This window comes from Paramisgurnus dabryanus, chromosome 17 (genome assembly GCF_030506205.2).
Source record: "Paramisgurnus dabryanus chromosome 17, PD_genome_1.1, whole genome shotgun sequence".
NCBI classification, from domain to species: domain Eukaryota; kingdom Metazoa; phylum Chordata; class Actinopteri; order Cypriniformes; family Cobitidae; genus Paramisgurnus; species Paramisgurnus dabryanus.
The window spans coordinates 24,497,243-24,515,879 of record NC_133353.1 but is presented as its reverse complement, the minus strand read 5'-3'; the positions used below and the strand labels follow the sequence as shown (position 1 = coordinate 24,515,879).

The window sequence follows — 18,637 nt, the reverse complement described above, 5'->3', positions numbered from 1 at the left end:
TGAGAAAACGTGCCGCAAGATCAAGGATTTTTGCCCGCAAGAATAACAAAAAAACTCAGCGTTGTTGTGGAAGGACTGATTTATGTCCAACTTATAGACTGTTAAAAAAAAAAAAGGACGACGCGACGTCGCTTTCTTCCATTGTAAATCCAGCAAAAGATGAGCAGAGAAGGAGGGAAGGTGAGAAAGTTAAAGGTTATGCAGCAAATAGCCTACAATATGGGATGCAATACGGCTACCAATGAGATTAAAACCTACACTTAAGGTCACTTAACTAAAATGTTAACTATTCTCTTAAAAATCATTAAATCTGAAGGCTTATGGTTAAATGCTTGAAATTACTTTTGTAGACAAAATATAGCTGTGCCAAACAGATTAATTTTTGTTATTAGAAACCAAAAATATATTTTTTGAAATAGATGACTTACACTGAATAGTAAAGAAAAAGCAGCCACTAAGAGCCCATATTATATATAAACTCCTTCTATACTCTTAAAAATTCATCCTAAATTGAAAATTTAAGAAGCTTCTTGAAAAAATGACACAGTTTTGCAGTTTCTAGGCAAAGGGTGACTTGCACTTCAGATGATGAAATGTAACGATTGATTTATTTTGGATGCTTTTAGTCACCAACAAAATTCTCACAGACACAGTTACATTTGTGCTATGTCGTAGTTTGGACATGTTTATTATTATTCTGTAATATGGAAAAAAGGTAAATAATAAAAAAAATGTCCTCGGTATTTGAAAAATCCTGGCTACGGCCTTGAATGTAACATGACTGAATCAAGTTTACTTGACTTTAAAAACCAAAATATTGCTTCTACAAAAAACATGACTGAATCAAGTGAAGCCACCATTATCATAAGGCAAACTCGTTTAAATACTAAAACGAATACTAAACATTCTTTGAAAGAGTAACAGCATCAATCATGTTAAATCAAAATTAAAAAAATATGAAATTCAGTAAAAAAGCAGTAAAAATTTTTATTTGTTTTGTTAATTAAATCTTTTTTTGCCAGTTCGTTTGTACTTTATGGAAGAAAAAGATGAAGGCATAATTGCACACTAAAGAGAGAGACAGAGCAAATAATGGATAAAATGCATACAAATAAATGTTAGGCTGTGTAAAAAGCTGTGTCAGTTTCAAATTAAACAGGGAATTGGATTTTCAACTTAACCTGCAACTTCGACACTCTCATTAGGTATGAAGGATGACTACAGAATAGGTTGCTGCACAATGTATAAATTAGGGCTGTAACGATTTATCGTGCAAATGCGCGTTTTCTCAATTAATGAATTTTAATGAATTACAATGAAATGGCGCCACATCCAAAATCCAGAGGGCGCTCTCGTGCAGAAACTCCAATTGTGCCACAGAAGTAGCAGCATTACCGACGCGATTCCAGGAAATGTCTAGAAGGATATTTATATCGCCGTTCTTCAGATTATTTCAGGTATTTTCATGATAATAATATTTTAAATGATTTTATTTAACGAGTGTTGCTTTTTACAATGCACGTTATAAACGACTCCGACTCATAATGATTTTAGATTGATAAGGACTTCTTACTGACCAAAACGCCATAGTACACGCACAAGCTGCGCATTAAACACAGAATCCCAGCCTTGCGAAGCAGAATCGATTTTATACAGGTCTTTTTAATGGGGTACGAGATTTATCGTTACAGCCCTAGTATAAATTACTCAAATTTGGGGTCACATAGTGTAGGCTTTGCAAACATTTGCGTTTTCCTTTTGTGTGTTAGGATTTTACCATGCCCATCAAAATCAATCGATTTTCAATGTTTTCTGATGCCATCTAAACTCAATTGAACATCCCAAATGATAACTTTTTTTTTTTTGACGAACTTACTTTAAATCGTATTACATCATGTGACGTAAAGCACAGCTTTTTTCACAGCAATTAAAACAACAACGACAATGACACAAACAGCAAGATGCCAAAAATAATAGGTCTGTACTATAAGTGTTGACCATTATCACTTGCCAATGACATTACTGCTGTCAACCACTGTTGTAATTTTTCTCTAATTTTTTATGACATTTAGTGTGAACACAAGCGGAGGAAATTAGACCACGCCCATCGTAGCTCGCTTCAAACACAGACAGCTGGGAATGGGCTGCTTGTCATCGCATGCAAGGTGCATAAAATTATCGTCACTCACACCGATAGGCTATAAACAAGAAAAACAGAGACTTGTTTCATAATTCCATGAACGGACGTCTTGACAGGCAACCTTGAATGAACGAACACGCAAGGACGCATCGTTGTGAGAATTGAGATGCTACTATGATCTTCCTGTTGATTACCTGACCCTCTCAGCATACTTTATAAATTCAACATCCTCGATAAAAGAGGCGGGTCAAGAACATATCCGGGGATTTTGTGTGAACTTGGGTTGATGTGAAATTGGAACATTACTTGGGCAGCCACTCATGACGTTTCACAAGTCCACAAGAACACAAGTAGCCTACAGACAAGAACGCTTTGAGAAACGGACAATATGCGTCGTGTCACTGCGGCACATGTAATAATAAGCTTTCCACAAATGAGACGGCTGTACATACTGTCCTGTGCGCCTCTTAACCTCTCATATTTTTCCACAAACCATCCCAACGAATAAGGGATGAAGCGAAGATCAAACAGCTGCCAGGATCTCTCCAAAATCTTGTGTAATCATTAAATCGTCGCGACGTCCGAATTCTGCAAAATGTGAAGGATGGGATGCTCCCATTTGGAACTCTCTAAATGGTTTTCACACCGCTGTGAATTATTCAACGTCTGACGTCCCAAAAAATACAAGTGCGTTTTGCATTCTTGAATCAGCGTATTAAAGATAAAAAATAATAATAGCACATTTCTTACGAGCCCACACTTTATCATGCACACCATCATCAGCTTCATTAAAACATACAGGACATCACTCACCTGTTTTTGTGAGCAGCGCCGACATGCACCACGCCACGCACAGGACGCTGCAAATGAAACACACCTGCACGAAAAGCATCTCTCTCCGTTTGCGAACTTTAAATATTTTGGTAATCATGCTCTTTTTTGATATACTGCAGCTCTTGTCCGGTTCTGTGGTCGCGTGTGCCGTTGGTTGGATCATTTTTGCACGTGCACCATAAAACCTTCACCTCCAAAACAAAGCGACACGGATGGCCGGGACCGTGGGAAATCGGCCGGATTTGGTCAGACCCGGGATGAGGTCCTCTTCATTTCCAGCGAGCGGATCGCGTGTGAGTCGCGCGTGCATGTGTGCGCGAGCGCCGGTCCCAGCTGTCTCCGCGCACTCGTTCGTTCAAGATATATTATTAAAGCAACCCGTGACGATCTGCGTCCTGCTACGATTTATCCTCGGTTGAAATTATTTACTGAACATACAGTTGCCTGGTGACGATAAGCCTTAAAAGACATATTGCTTTTTTACATAGGAACCATACGGGGAAAGCACGGTGTCCCCGGTTGCACCCCGTCGACTGCTAAGCTTTTTCCTATGGAACAATGCCCGTTTCGTTAATTCACGGATATTTAAACAGCCATGACTAATTCTTTCCTAGCAAGTCAACATTTAAGCATGCTTAAACGTCTTTAAGATCCACTCAAGTTGAGCTTCACCTCTCTCTCTCTATCTTCTTATGCAGCTGATGTGCTGTGTGCCTGTGACTTCTACATGTGAGAGATTGTAACGCGCGTTCACGTGATGCTGATGACGTATCTACACAGGGTCTAGTACTATAATAATATTCACTCACCAGACTACTACATCTTCACAATACAAATTCTGAATTCCCTATTAAACCGGAAGTTAATCATAAATTTACATAAAATGTACCCCAAAAATTATAGAATTACTTAATTAGGAAATAACGTGTTAACTGATTTTAACATTTTTGGTTGACAAACATTTTTTTAACCTTGAATTCTAGTCATTACCATTAACATTATATGAAGTTTTATTTTTTTTTATTAAATATTAAATTGTATTATTTCACTAGAAAATACTACAATGTCAGAAAAGTAAAAAAAAATGATGGGGTCACTGGGGCTGTATTCTTTTAATCTATAGAGTTAATGTTAGTACCTCAGAGGTATAGCTCAAAGGGACATCTTGGTTCCAAATGTATACCTAAATGCACATTAGGACTTTTTCAAAGGGTACTGCCACAGTGACAGCTTGGGACTGTTTTTTGACCATTTCTCATTTATCAGAAATACTCAAATGATTAGAAAGTTAATACATTTCTCAATGATTTATTTTTATGTTTGAATGTTTATTTTTGTTTGTTGTCATCCAGTCTTGTATTAATCATAAGTTAAAATACATAAAAAATATTGTAGGGTACTTTTTTAGATAAAAAGTCACATTCACCCTAACTTTGTCCTTTAAAAATGATGGGTTGATCATTAATTAATCCATAGTGAGTCACTCTGAGTCTCTGACAGACTTTTGGTATAAAGCAGCTTAACATGCTGATGAATGACCAAGCAACATTTTTTCCAAGCTTTTCATGGGTCTCTCATTGTGTGAGGCCCTACAAGACAAATCATATTGAGGCAGTTTAAATCATGTGGTACCCTAATGCAGTAACCGCAAGTTGCACTTTCAAATAAAAAGGTATAAAAGTTGTCACTGGGATTGTCCCTTTAAAAAAGGTCCTATTTTGGTATACCAATGTAACAGAATGCACTTTTAAGAAGAATGCAACTTGAAAAGGTATACCGCCCCCGTAACAACTTTTGTCCCCTTTTGTACCTATTCTTCATGTGTTGCCTTTAAATCCCATGAGATATGTGTCTTTGCCTTAGTATAACCAAAACATGCATTTAATATAAATGTGTAAATTTAATCAGTAAAAAAGCGAACCAGAAATGGCTTTTTACTTCCACAACCATCCTAACAACATCTGAGATGTGGATTCATCCAATACAGTCCATGTGACTGACTTCATTACATTTTGCAGCCATTTCGTCTCCATCCTGTAGCCTACTGTAGGTACTGTACATCCTTCTTTTACAAAACCTCAACATTTATGTATGTATTGACCACTTCAGGTCTCCATATAGCATTTCTAATGCAGTTAAGATAGGCTTTGACCTAATAACCTGACATTTCTTCTTCTGAGTAACTTAGTTTATCCATTGGTATGTTGGGCCATTGCTTTAAAAGCTTTTCTCAGCTGGAAGTTTAATCTTTACTTTAAATGGAAAGCTTTATATTCTTGCAAATCTCTGGTACAGACATCAGTTTCCAATTCCATATAATTGGTGTGCATATGCACTCAATCGATGCAGTCTTTGTTTTGTTCCACTCTTGCAGGTCTCTTCAGATATATTTAACCAATCCTCCTGTCCTAAAAAAGGTGTTGTTTGGCAGACTTAAAGGGATAGTTCGGCCAAAAAATGATATTTAACCCATGATTTACTCACCCCCAAGCTGTCCAAGTTGCATATGTCCATCGTTTTTCAGACAAACACATTTTCGGATATTTTAGAAAATGTTTGAGATCTTTCAGTTGATTAAATGTAATGTTACGGGGTCCACGACCTTCAAGTCCAAAAAAAGTGTGTCCATCCTTCACAAATTAAATCCAAACGGCTCCAGGATGATAAACAAAGGTCTTCTGAGGGTAATCCGCGCGGTGTTGTTTGTGCCATATTTAAAACTTTATTAACGTTAATAACTCGCTTCCGTTAGCGCCGCCATCTTAGTCGCGTCCGCAATCAGGATGAGAGCTTACGCAGCCTACGGAGGCTACTCTGCTGCTGCTCTGTGCCCCCGCCCTCCGAATTTGTCATACGTCACTAAGAAAAGTGCGTACACTACGCTAATACTCTCTCCTGAATACAGAGGAGTCTAAGATGGCGGCGCTACCGGAAGGTAGTTATTTACGTTAATAAAGTTTTAAATATTGATATTTCTACAAGAACACCGCGCGGATTACCCTCAGAAGACCTTTGTTTATCATCTTGGAGCCGTTTGGATTTAATTTGTGAAGGATGGACGCACTTTTTTTGGACTTGAAGGTCGTGGACCCCGTAACATTACATTTAATCAACTGAAAGATCTCAAACGTTTTCTAAAATATCCGAAAATGTGTTTGTCTGAAAAACGATGGACATATGCTACTCGGACAGCTTGGGGGTGATGAATGTCTACAATTCAAATCTCATATTGATCAGTTAATAAAAAAATTATCAAAATATGTTGGACTATTTATCAAAATAAGAAATTTTCTTCCACAGTCAGCACTTCTTATATTATATAAAACGTTGTTTGAGTCCCATATAAACTATTGTAATGTCATATGGTGTAACACTTTTACAAGTTATCTGAGTAAAATACAGTCTTTACAGAAAAAAATTATACGAATATTAACGTGGTCTGAGCCAAATACCCCTTCGCGTCCATTGTTTTATCGCCTTGGTCTATTAAGACTTGCCGAATATAATATTTTTCAGAATGCCTGTATGATTTTCCAGGTTGTACATAAGCTAAATTATAGATTATGTGAACTTGTTCCAATCAGCCGACCCCAGCACATTTATCACACACGGGATAAACATTTAATTACTGGTAAAATAAGACGATTAAAATGTACGAGCCTGAGTGTAGTGTGCAGAGGCCCGCAGATTTGGAACGAGCTGGAGGAAAACCTTAAAATGTTACATCCTGTCTCCGTTTTTAAGGAAAAACTCAAGGGAAAACTGTTGTTTACGTATACTTCTTGATCAATTATAAGTGTTATATTTGTGCTGGGATCGTCTGTTGTTTGTTGTTGTAGTGAATGTGTTTTGATGTATTTATTTGTTACTTTATGTTATATGTTGTATGATATTGTTGGGTCCCCTACTAAAAGCTTTCAGTAGCTTCTTTGGGGTTTTCCCTTTTCGCACACTAGCATTATATAATTACTATATTGCCTTTAGAATGATGATGTGTGTGAAATAAATAAACAAATAAAAAAAATAATAAATCATGGGTTTAATATAATTTTTGGCCGAACTATCCCTTTAAATGTATGGAAAAAGAATGGCCATTGACCATTCATTGACTGCATAAATATTGCTCACCACTTTCTTTTCTCTATTAATAAATGTTAATGTTATTTCTTTTTGACCCTCTCTCTCTCTTTTTCTTTCTTTTTTCCTCTATACTGTATCTCTCACCCTCCTTTTTTTCCTGGAGTAAATCATGTGCTGCTCAACCAGAGGAATTAATCTGTACTGAGACTTAAGCATTCCAGATAAAAGCAAAATACTGACTGACTACTAAATCTGGTTTCTTACTAAAATCAACTTTTTAACTATTTAGTAAACAACATAAAATCTACAATATACAGTCTATAGCCACTGGAAGGTAATTTTGAACAGGCATGTAAAGTTAAACACATCTATACTAAAATACATCAGCGATTTACTGTAGGTAACTTGCTAATGCTGCCATTTCTGATGAGCCATTGTTCAATTGCATGGACTAAATGCATTGCCAGACCAATCTTCCCTTTTAAGAAGCAAAAGGATGCTGCATGCTGGCAGATCTACAGTGGCTGATGGCAGTTAGTTTTCTGCAATCTTGCAGGCTGAAGGAACACAAATGTTGATCTGTTAGACAGATTCACTAAACACTATAGAGCGGTTTCCCGGACAGGGCATAGTCCCAGACTAAAATGCATGTTTGAGCTCCCTTGATTTGAAAACATCTGCAATATTTTAACCATATCAGTGTGCCTTGTTTTGTCTCAAGATGCACACCTATAATGTTTTTTGTAAGGTATTTTTGTAAAAACTATTAACTGTAAATGCCCTAAGGCCTTGTCCTGGATTAATCTAAAACATGTCTGGGAAAAAGTGATGCTGGTCTGATCCCGTGAACATAAAGCAGCTCACACTGTCTTCCTGACTGTAATCATGTGACCGGTCTGAATTCTCCAGCAGTGTGTGTGTTGGGTAACTCTATGACTCAATCCTAATGGACAGGGTCAGCTGATGAGAATTTAGGATGTGAGGTACCATGGGAAAAGGAGGGAACCAAAAGAATGATGTAAAAGTGTTTTAATTTTTTTTTAAATCCCAGCATCTATATTGATGGTGAGAACTGATTAACAAATTAATCTACTGTCTACAAACATAGGGGAACATGCAAACAAGAAAGGCCTCCTGACCCAGCTGGGACTTAAACTGGGGACCATCTTGCTGTGAGGAAACAGTACTACCGATATGTATAAGTTTCAAGCGTAATCTCACCCTGATAACTATTCATTGTGAGTATTCAAGTGGCCCAGTCTCTGTTACTTGCTTCAACATAATTTTCATTTTAAGTAATTGTAGTGTTCACTTATAAAACAGGACAATGAACTTTTGAAAGGATGAATAATTTAATGGCATAGACTCAGGTGAAGCATTGTGGGTCCTGCTAAAATGATCCTTCAATTTTATGAGGATATGATCTTAACTGTAGCTGAAAGTACCACCCCAGGTGTTACCATAGCAGCATATTTCATATGTGACATTATTAAATGTGCCCATGAGAATTGTGTGCTGCAGCATGAGAATGTAATTTATAATGTAATGCAGTTAATCACACAATAGTTATTTCATTTATATTTCCCCAGTAGGGCTTTTCTTCAGAAAAAGGTTTCAAAGTTAAGACCTGTTATTAAAAATGACTGAATCATATGTTTAGATGTCCTTCCTCTACAGACAATATTCATAAAAGACTTCGGCTCGAATGTTAGAATAAAACTTTGATGAAAGACTCACTGTTTCGACTGACCAATGCCCAAAAAACAGGACAACATTGAGATATTACCACTCCTTTAGAAAGACATGTGATGGTTACCATGACATAATGTATTTTTGCTGTGTAACATGTATGTTAAGCACATTTGTATTAAAGCTTAACAAAAATAAATCAGCCATGAGACAGTGCAGTGATTCCACTTCATTCATTTACATTTACATTTATGCACTTGGCAGAGTCTTTAATCCAACGTGACTTAGCGCATGACAAAGTATTATTTTTTTATCAGTATGTGTGTTCCCTCAACCTTTTATGCTGTAAATGCAATACTCTACCACTTAACTATACAGGAGCACTTTATTCCACAAGCCATTTATTCCAACTCATCTTTGCTTTTATTACATACTGTTCTTGTCAGAATCATTAGCACCTTATATGAGAAAAGAAAGCTGTGAAAATAAATATGCATTGTTCATTCTATTGACCTTTGTTTCAAAACATAAAAACATATACTGTATTTGTGTATTCCCATTTATATTTACATTTGTCTGTTAAAAACTGGTGTAAAAAATAGCTAAAAACATTAAAAAGTTTCCACCATCAGAGCATCAATTAAGCTGTTTCAGTACACTGGTGATGTTTTCGGCGTGGAAGAGACATGTGTCTATTGCAGTGTTTCTCAAACTTTTTCAGCCCAAGGACCACTTTATCTTCCAATTTTTTTCTGAGGACCACCTAACAGAATCCCACTCTAACACGCCCCCAAAAAACAACAAAATAGGAAAGATAAGCTAAATTTAAGTTTAATATGCAACTGTTTCAAGTCAAAAACTACTTTTTTAAACACAAATGCAATGCTATGTTCAGAAATTATTATATGAATTTTATTTCATTTGAACAAGTAAATGTGAGATGAGTTACAGCTTGAACAACAAACTGCACATGTGAAAAAAAACTGAACTGCAATTAAACATACTGTAACAGCCTAGGTCCCACTTAATGTCATTCCAAAGAGCCCTTAGTTTAAAACTGAGGTGGTGGGTATATGAAGTCTATGGTTTTAACTATGGTAATAATAAAATGCTGAAAAAAATGTTCCCCTTAATGTCCAAAATCACTGAAATTACAGGGATTTTACACATGAAACAAAAACTAGTACATTACAAAACTAATAGATCTGTGGATTTTAGCTGCTTTCAGTTGACGCTTGATCCTTCTTTTGACTCCTCTTTGGTTAAGCCATCGATCCATTTTGACATTATTAAAACAGAATGGCAAGAACTGATATCACAGTTTTGCAAGTGCATTAAAAATCTACTTAAATAAGTGAAGATTGTATAAACACTTGCCTAGTTTAGGTCATCTTTTGGCGGACCACTGGGGGGGTTTTGCGGACCACACTTTGAGAATTACTGGTCTATTGTCTTAAAGGTCACATATTATTCCCATTTTTACAAGATGTTATATAAGTCTCAGATGTGCCAAGAATGTGTCTGTGAGGTTTCAGCTCAAACTACCCCACAGATAATTTATTATAGCATGTCCAAAATGCCCTTATTTGGGCGGGAGCAAAAAAAGCTGTTTTTTAAATATATTTTATTTACAGTTTTGAAGTTATATTAACAAACGCAAAAGTATATCAATAACCCACATAAGACAACAAGGGTACACATTTATAAATAAATGAATAAATAAAAAAGAAGGGAAACATCTGGATTGCCCTAATCAGCAAATATATAAATAATTATTGAGAATAAGCATAACTGACAATATTCACAGTTGTTTTGTAAATCAGATATATCACCATTGGAGAAGTAAATAAAACTGTTACATAAATAGAAGGAGGTGATTACAGAGGATATAATTTTTAAACTTCCAAGTTTTAAGAGAGTTCCCCATGTGGCTTCAAATCTTTTTTTGTGCACCAAGCTCACCACAACGTAGCTGTTTCATTTGGATAATATAAGCATCTCATTTAGCATCTTTGAAAGCAAGGAGCTTGTGAAGTTTTCCAATTGAGGAGAATGATCTTAAAAAAAACCGCTGTTTTTTCATTTCTGTACCTTTAAATTCAAATGAGCTACTGCTCCTCACACTCTTAAAAAAAAGAGAGCGCTTTTTTACTGTAAATACAGTTTAAGACAAAAGTATATTTAGCTGCATTAGCGCTACAATGTGCTAACAAACACATTTAGAAAAGCTTTTGGGTAAAATTAACCAGTCAGTCAGTGGCCATGAGTGGGGCTTTGTTTTCATGATGTCACATTAACAATGTTCACACACTGCCAACACACATTTATGTCCAAACACCATGTAAAAGTGGATCTGGCTGCGGATCTGGTCCAGAGTCATCTGCTGTCTGGGTTGCCCTCGGAATTAATAAAATACGGTAATAGGACACAATTCTTCTCTGTAAAGTTATTTTGCATACCACTGTGCACTCTGTTCACGCAGACATCATATGTCATCAGAGTGTTTACATCCGCTCTGTAAACAGAGGGAGAATGGCAGGCAAACAAACTTTCCCGCTGAACTGACAAGTGGCACCTGCACAGGAGCCACAAACCCGAAGACAATTTGAAAACAACAACGACAAAAACTGTCTGGATCAGCAAAAACCCGAATTAGTATCAGCAACGTTACTGCTTTGCCAAAAGATGGAAACAGCTGTGGGAGGCAAAGGGTCAAAGGGGTTGCAGTGTTTCTTTTGGAAAGGTAGGTACATGGTATGATTCTATTTAGATGGATTCAGAAATTCTGTTTTGATGGAACATTGTGTTGCTTATGTAGTTTGTGTAATCTAATTCTGATTTAAAACAGTTATTTGTGTTCGTCATTTTGGTAATGTTATTTACTTTGTACTGCAAAGTTTTCTGAAGGAATGAATGAAAAATGAGATGTGGGCTTATGTTCTGTGTATGTTCATGTGTTTTGAAGGAGGCGTGGCTTTGGATGGTAATTTGAATGGAAGGTGGGATCAGGGCCGGTTCTAGATATTTGGAGGCCCTAGGCAAAATTTATGTTGGAGGCCCCTCACACACTGCGTAAGAAATCAGATAAGCATTACTAATAAACATGTTTTTTCCATTACTTTTACTTTTTATTAAGTTTTATCAACAAATTGATTAACTTTATGCTAAAATGTAATTAGAAATTATGCAAAACCACATGTGTTACAAATTTTAAGGCAGTCACATTTATTAAAAACACCACCTTTTTGGGATAACACAGGATAACAGTTTTGCTTTCTCCAAAGAGTAAAATTAAAAAGACAACAATACATTGCAAAAACCCTAACCTTAAAAAAATTACAGGTGAACACCTCCTGGGAAACTTTTATTGTTTTTTTTTTATTTTAACTTGGTATAAAGAAGAATTTCCCTCTTACTTAACCAATATACAGTATAAAGTTATCTATCAGACTATTGCAATACCTTTTTATAAACTACCTTAAATATCCATACAAATCAGCTGCCACTGGAAGTTAAACAGACAAACTACTTTCATGATTTGAAAACTAAAATAAAGTGTAGAGGACTTACAAGATATACAGACGGTTTACTTTAGGTAACGCCAGTTTTATTTGCTGTTCGACTTTAAATACAAACTTTTTTAAATACAAAATTAATTCTTGCAGTGGCGGCGCTGCATAAAGTTGAACTCACCTTAAAACTTTATTTAATGCTGTAAGTAGTGATTGTCGGACCAGCGCACATGGACTTAGCAGTTATGGAGGCCCCCCTTCCAAGCTTGAGGCCTTAGGCATTTGCCTACTCTGCCTATAGCTAGCGCCGGCCCTGGGTGGGATTATGATTTCAGTGCTAGTAGGCTAAAGTTAGCAATTTTCAAAATCCACGCCAAAGTCCATATTTATAAAAACCTTGACGTGGAAAAGTGCTAAGTGCCACGTCAGGGTCTGAGGAGACGTACGTACATGAGATAAATTTTACGATGTTTCCTATGAAGCATTTTATAAATAAGGCCCCTGCTCTCATCCAAAAACAAACATCATATAAACATAAACATACCCACAGATAAAAATCCAAACCTGACTCCAAAACGTACAATGCGGGAATATGGTCCCTGAACACATGCCATGTATTCTCCCACCTCGTCTGACATAATTGGAGAAAACTCAGAGCCGGTACATTGGCAAAATTGAGGTAAGAAATAAAAATACAAAATTAAAGGGTGCAATCAATTGTGACCAACGTGTATTGAAGATAGGCAATTTATTTCATAATGACATTTCCAACCATTTTCAATTGTCACATTTTAATGAAATGTTAGACTTCTTGTGAATTTGTAATGAAAGATCACAATGCAGATTTATTTCCACATCCTTCTTTGCTCATATGTATGTAGGCTATTGTCATTAATTCTGACTAGCCTACTGTATGCTTTTGCTAACCATTCTGCTGGCTATGTGGTCAAAATGATTAGCCAGGGATGAACAAGCAAGATTTATTGCTGTCACTCAAAAATAGCTGTCACTCAAAACGTTCACAGGCATTTATGTCAGTTGTAATGAGATCCCACTTTAGATTTAAATAAACTGGACTATTGCCGAACTCAACATCCATAATAAAGACTTCTTTAACAGTGAAATGAGAGACTTTAACCTAATGACATGTGACAAGTCACCTACTGTATCATGTCTGTGTTGCTTCTGGGAACCATGTTCACTCGATTCACCACTGCTCATTAGCTTTTTCATTAAGTTTCCACATTAGGTCTCTCATAATCCCCACGAGAAACCTAGCGTTTTCTCTCGGGCTGTCAATTGAATTTTTTTATTTGAACTTGATCATCAAGAGAGTCATTTTTTCAAGGGCTCACAGGCAGGTAATACAGGAAAGAGCTAAATGGCCTCTGGGATGTGCGTTATTCCACACATGCTTAATAGAGAACTCCAGCCACCTCAGGTAACCTCATACTAGCCTGTGTTACACATCAAAATATCTTCACAACCTGCTGCGTTCACAGTAGTGTGACAGCTAGATTTTTAAACATTATGAACTATACTTTTACCCTTTAGTTTTGTTCATGTCAGTGTCAATAGTGCGATTACACCCTAACAGTACCGCAACAATGAAATCAAAATAGACTCTTGATGGTTCACACTTTACAGTACTATACTGTTATCTGATAGCACTGATTACACCAAGCGGCATGACAACTGTAAGGGGGTGAATTTTTTTGTTTCTCATTCATTTAAATTATATTAAGCCTTAAAGAGTAACTAAACCCCTGGTCAGAGCCTGACTCCAACCACTTGCAATATTTGAAAAATGCAAGAAAAGTGGGCAGACCCCAACGGAGACAGAGGGGACGAACTGAGCTTGTACAAAGTGTGTGGTGAGATCGTAACAAGGGCGTGGTGAGCTTGAACCTGCTTACGTAGGATTGTACGGCTTACATCACACGGTACCACAACATCCAACAGGAAAATTCAACTGCAATAGCCACCGTTTAACCTGAAGAGGGCAGCACTCAGACGTTTTTACACCATATATTGTAGCATTGAAACACTTTATACCCAAATGTCAAAAAAGTTACTCAAATCAATGAACAGCACTAATAAAGCCCCATTCTTACAGATCATTAACTAAAAAAAAGTTTGTGTAGGGTTTAGTTACTCTTTAAAGGTGCCAAAGAATGCATTGAAATATATTACATTTTTATTTGATATTTACATAGAAGGTATTCAATTATCCAGAAAATATTTGCATGTCCATTTACAAACCTAGGATTGGTCATTTGAATAAAATGTTCTATTATGATTTTATTTGGAAGGGTCATGAAAAATAATATTGAGCTCAGCTCTGTTTGCTCTGCTCTGAGGCTCATGCCATTAGCTCACATTAGTAAACAGACCTTATATGTTTGAGCCTGTATCAGACGAAAATACAGATTTTGAGGAACAACTAATTGTTTGGAGATTGTTAATGGACATTTCTCAGTCTTAACTTAAGTTTGTGGTTTTTTCAGTATGGACCTCCAAAACGTAACTGTAAAGTCAATAGCAGAACTTTAGCCTAAACCTTAGTAAATAGCATCAATTAGCATGTAGCGCTAACTCAACAGTCAAACGTCTTTTTGGCACTTTAACAACTTTGTAATTAATTTAATGTACAGTCATCTCGACTGTAACCTCACAGTCAGTGTTGAGATTGGAAGTCTTTTGCATGCACAAGCTTTAGAAACAAATGCGTTTGAGGCTTCACTAATGTGCATTCAAAATTGATTGACATGTTTGGCTCAACAAAAATAAACCTACCGCCCAACGCCACCGCTCCCACCACGCACATCACACGCTGTGCGTAGGGCCCCAAGTGCTGAGGAGGCACCAAAAATAGCCTAATGAAAAAATGTATAATGCAGATATTATTTTATGTTCCACCAGCCACACAATGTCGCTGACCTGCTATGGTAGTAATAGGAGTGCTCAGTCTTGTTACAGTATATTCAATATCTTTAAATACATTAACACTTTTACTAACAGAACTATTCTGCTGTCCATACTGTATCTAATGTCTGAATTTATGTAATTTTAAGGTTGTTTTAAAGCTGACCCTTTTACCTAAATATTTTGACTGTATTTCATGTTGACTTTAAACTTAATCCTATTACTGAACAGCAAGGAACTACTGGTCTGTTGTGTACTGGTGTGCTTAGAAACAGCAGCTCAGCAGTCATGTGATGGTCTGAATTCTCCAGCAGTGTGTGACTGTGTGCGTGCGTGTGTATGTGTGTGTGTGTGTGTGTATGTGTTGAGTAACTTCTTCAAGCACTGGGTCAGGTGATGAGAATTTGGGATGTAAGGCACCAGTAAGGACAGTCAGCTGAGGGATAAAACATTGTTGGCAAATGAGGAGGAGTATGTTATCAATAAAAAAATAGCCTCAGCGCACACACATATACTGTAAATACATATTCGTAACTGTAATACATATCACTACCTTAGTACACATATTCTGTATATATAACTACTGTTTACATTGACAGATTTGCCAGAGGCTTTTGTCCAAGCAATTTACAGTGCATTACAAGGTGTACATTTTATCAATAAGTGTGTTCCCTGCAGCACAAACACTTGACCTTTTGTGCTGCTAATGCACTTCTCTACCAAATGAGCTTCAGGAACACACATACAGTATACTCTTTATATTACTACTGTGATATATGAGAAATGAAAGTAAGTTATGCCGTATATTGCTTAGATCTTAGATAATGACATTTAATTTCACTTCTAGCGGGTCAGTCAGAGTCTGGCTTGTAATGTGAAAGTTTTGGTTGCGACTGAGGTGCCCTTGTTTGAGATACCTACTAAAGGGATGCTAGTGGCTCTTTACCATTTAGATGCCCAATCTTTGCCAGTGAAGATTTGGCCGTTCTCCACCTTGCTGGTTCTGAGCAGCTTGTTCCATTAACATGGTGCTGCTCTGACAGAGGGGGCATTAGAGTCACCGTAAGAGGATTAGCTGATGGACATTTCTGCCATGCCTGGACAATTATGAAAATGAAAATGGACAAAAGGTCAGAGAGACAAACAGACATCACAAAACCTTTACCCTGCTACGCAAATACAACATACACATTTAAACACATTTAAAGAGTGTAATCGTATTTCACCACATGGGGCATTACTCGCTAAACAGCAGATGCACTGTTGGAGGACTGTGTGTAATTAAAGAGGACTTGGCTTCTTTTTTTTTTTTTTTTTGGAACACTTTTTAATTAGGTTCCATTTGTTAACATTTCCTACTGCATTTCCACATTTCGGATTGTTAAACTGTTAATCTGTGTTGTAAACTAATGTTCATTTGCATTTTTTAAAAATTAACTATAAAGAAGATTAATAAATACTTTAAAGGTATTACTCACTGTTTACACTCATTGTACTAAACCTATTAATAAATTAAATCTGATTGTAACCTTTTTAATACCTTTATAACTGTTTAAGTGATGTCATGTGTTATGCTGAGAAATTGAAATACAGCACGACATAAAGTTTACAAGCTCAACATCAACATTACTGAATGCCAACAGACCTGTTATGCATTTACAAATTCAAGATTCACTTTTTTGTGACCGTGAGACCATGCACATTGCTTTGGATCAGTATGCTGGAAAATGTCAACTGATGTCCTTGGGACCCAATGTCATGCGCGCATAAATAATTTAAGTCATGTGTTATAGAGGGGTTGCAAGTTTACAAACATTGCAGGGTGCGCGCGCAACCAAAGGGGCAGAAAGACCGATTGGTGAGCTGATCTGCTACTGCAACAACCTTAATTATTGAAGCGTTCTTTAATGTTTGTACATAAATAAGACTTGATTTTAGTTGTATCTGTTTTTCTGTCTTTATTTTTGCAGTGTTACTGTGATACATGTATGAATTATAATTTTATAATTATAATGCTAGTAACGTAATAGTCGCATCTACTGGTATGTTAACATCAGGCACCCAGCACTGACTCTGTTGGTACTATTTTCCACGCAAAAATTCCTTGGCATTTTGACTTACAGACACCGCTACTAGCATACAACACAATGCACGTCTCTTCTTTCTGCCCCTCGGTTGCGCGCGCAACCAGTTAGTGACGTCGCCGTGCAACCCGTCTATAGTAAGTGTGTCTCAGTCATATTGATTTTTGATGATTTTTTACAGCAATGTACTGGTAACACTGTTGCCACCACTTTACTAATTACATTAAACTTACTGTAGTATACAGATATATACTGAATGAGTAATGTTATTGGTATTTGAGGTATATATGAAACTATATTAAAATAATTGTGCGGAAAGACAAACTGCAAAGGTAAATTTGTAACAAGGTTGAATAATTTACTTAAAAATTTTGTTTTGTATTGTAAAGAAAGTTTTGTTACCTTTGCACTGTGCTGCTAAAATACTTGAATAAAGTTTAAAATAATTCTGCAGCTCTTTGCCACCTCTCTGTGGTCTTGTTGTGCTACTGCACTGATTAAAAATTAGCTGCGTGTTGTAGGTATGGTCTGATTTATTATTGCTGTCAAACATTGTTCAATAGATAAACGACCGCAATAACCTCCCAGCACACCTCTGGCATATGAAAAACAGCCACTGTTATAAAACACATACGAATGGTGAATTATTATGCTTTAATGAAAAATATATATATTTCATTTTTATTTCTGTTTATAAAAAGCTCTGCATGCAGTTTTATGTATCATGTTGTGAAAATGCCCTTATGTGCTTATAATTATTAAATTATCTTACTTATTACATTATTCAAATGTAAAAATCAATTTGAATAACTCCATGTAACTTGATGTACAACATTCTAGAGTAAAAAAATGTTTTTGCACTGCATGTTGAAACAACCCAGCAGTTGGGTTAAAACAACCCATTATTTGGGTCATTTTAACCCAGCAATGTGTTCTGTCCAATAGTGACCCAGCCCTCGGTCAAAAACAACCAAGCATTTTTTAGAGTGAATTTTTTTTTAAAGGTTGTTTGTTTACATTTACTTAAGTTTTTTTTTGTTCAAACACAATTGCAATGCATAATACTGACGTAAATAAGTAACTTTCTGACATAACAATCTTTTCTTTTTGAAAATACTCTAAAAAAATACTAAGTTACAATAATAAGCTTAAAGACGGGGTGCATGATCTCTGAAAGCCAATGTTGATATTTGAAATCACCTAAACAGACACGCCCCTACCCGAATAGAATCTGGACCTTCTTGGATCTTTTGATAGACCCACCCCACAAATACGCAACACAGGCAATGATGTCGGTTAGTAGACATGCCTCTTACTGCTGATTGGCTACAAGTGTGTATAGGGTTCTAGGCCTGACTCCCTTTTTTAAAGTG

At 36.4% G+C, this 18,637-nt stretch overlaps 1 protein-coding gene across 2 annotated transcripts in view; it reads right to left on the bottom strand.

Annotated features, from left to right (window-relative positions):
* Positions 1–3,679, bottom strand: part of slc24a4a (solute carrier family 24 member 4a) — a 77,209-nt gene extending 73,530 nt beyond the window's left edge. For both annotated transcript variants that reach the window (XM_065288544.1, XM_065288545.1), the window contains exon 1: positions 2,954–3,679. In XM_065288544.1, the coding sequence (XP_065144616.1) occupies positions 2,954–3,137 (184 nt within the window). In that variant the 5' untranslated portion in view covers positions 3,138–3,679. The remainder of the gene's footprint in view (positions 1–2,953) is intronic.
* Between the last annotated feature and the right edge of the window lie 14,958 nt (positions 3,680–18,637).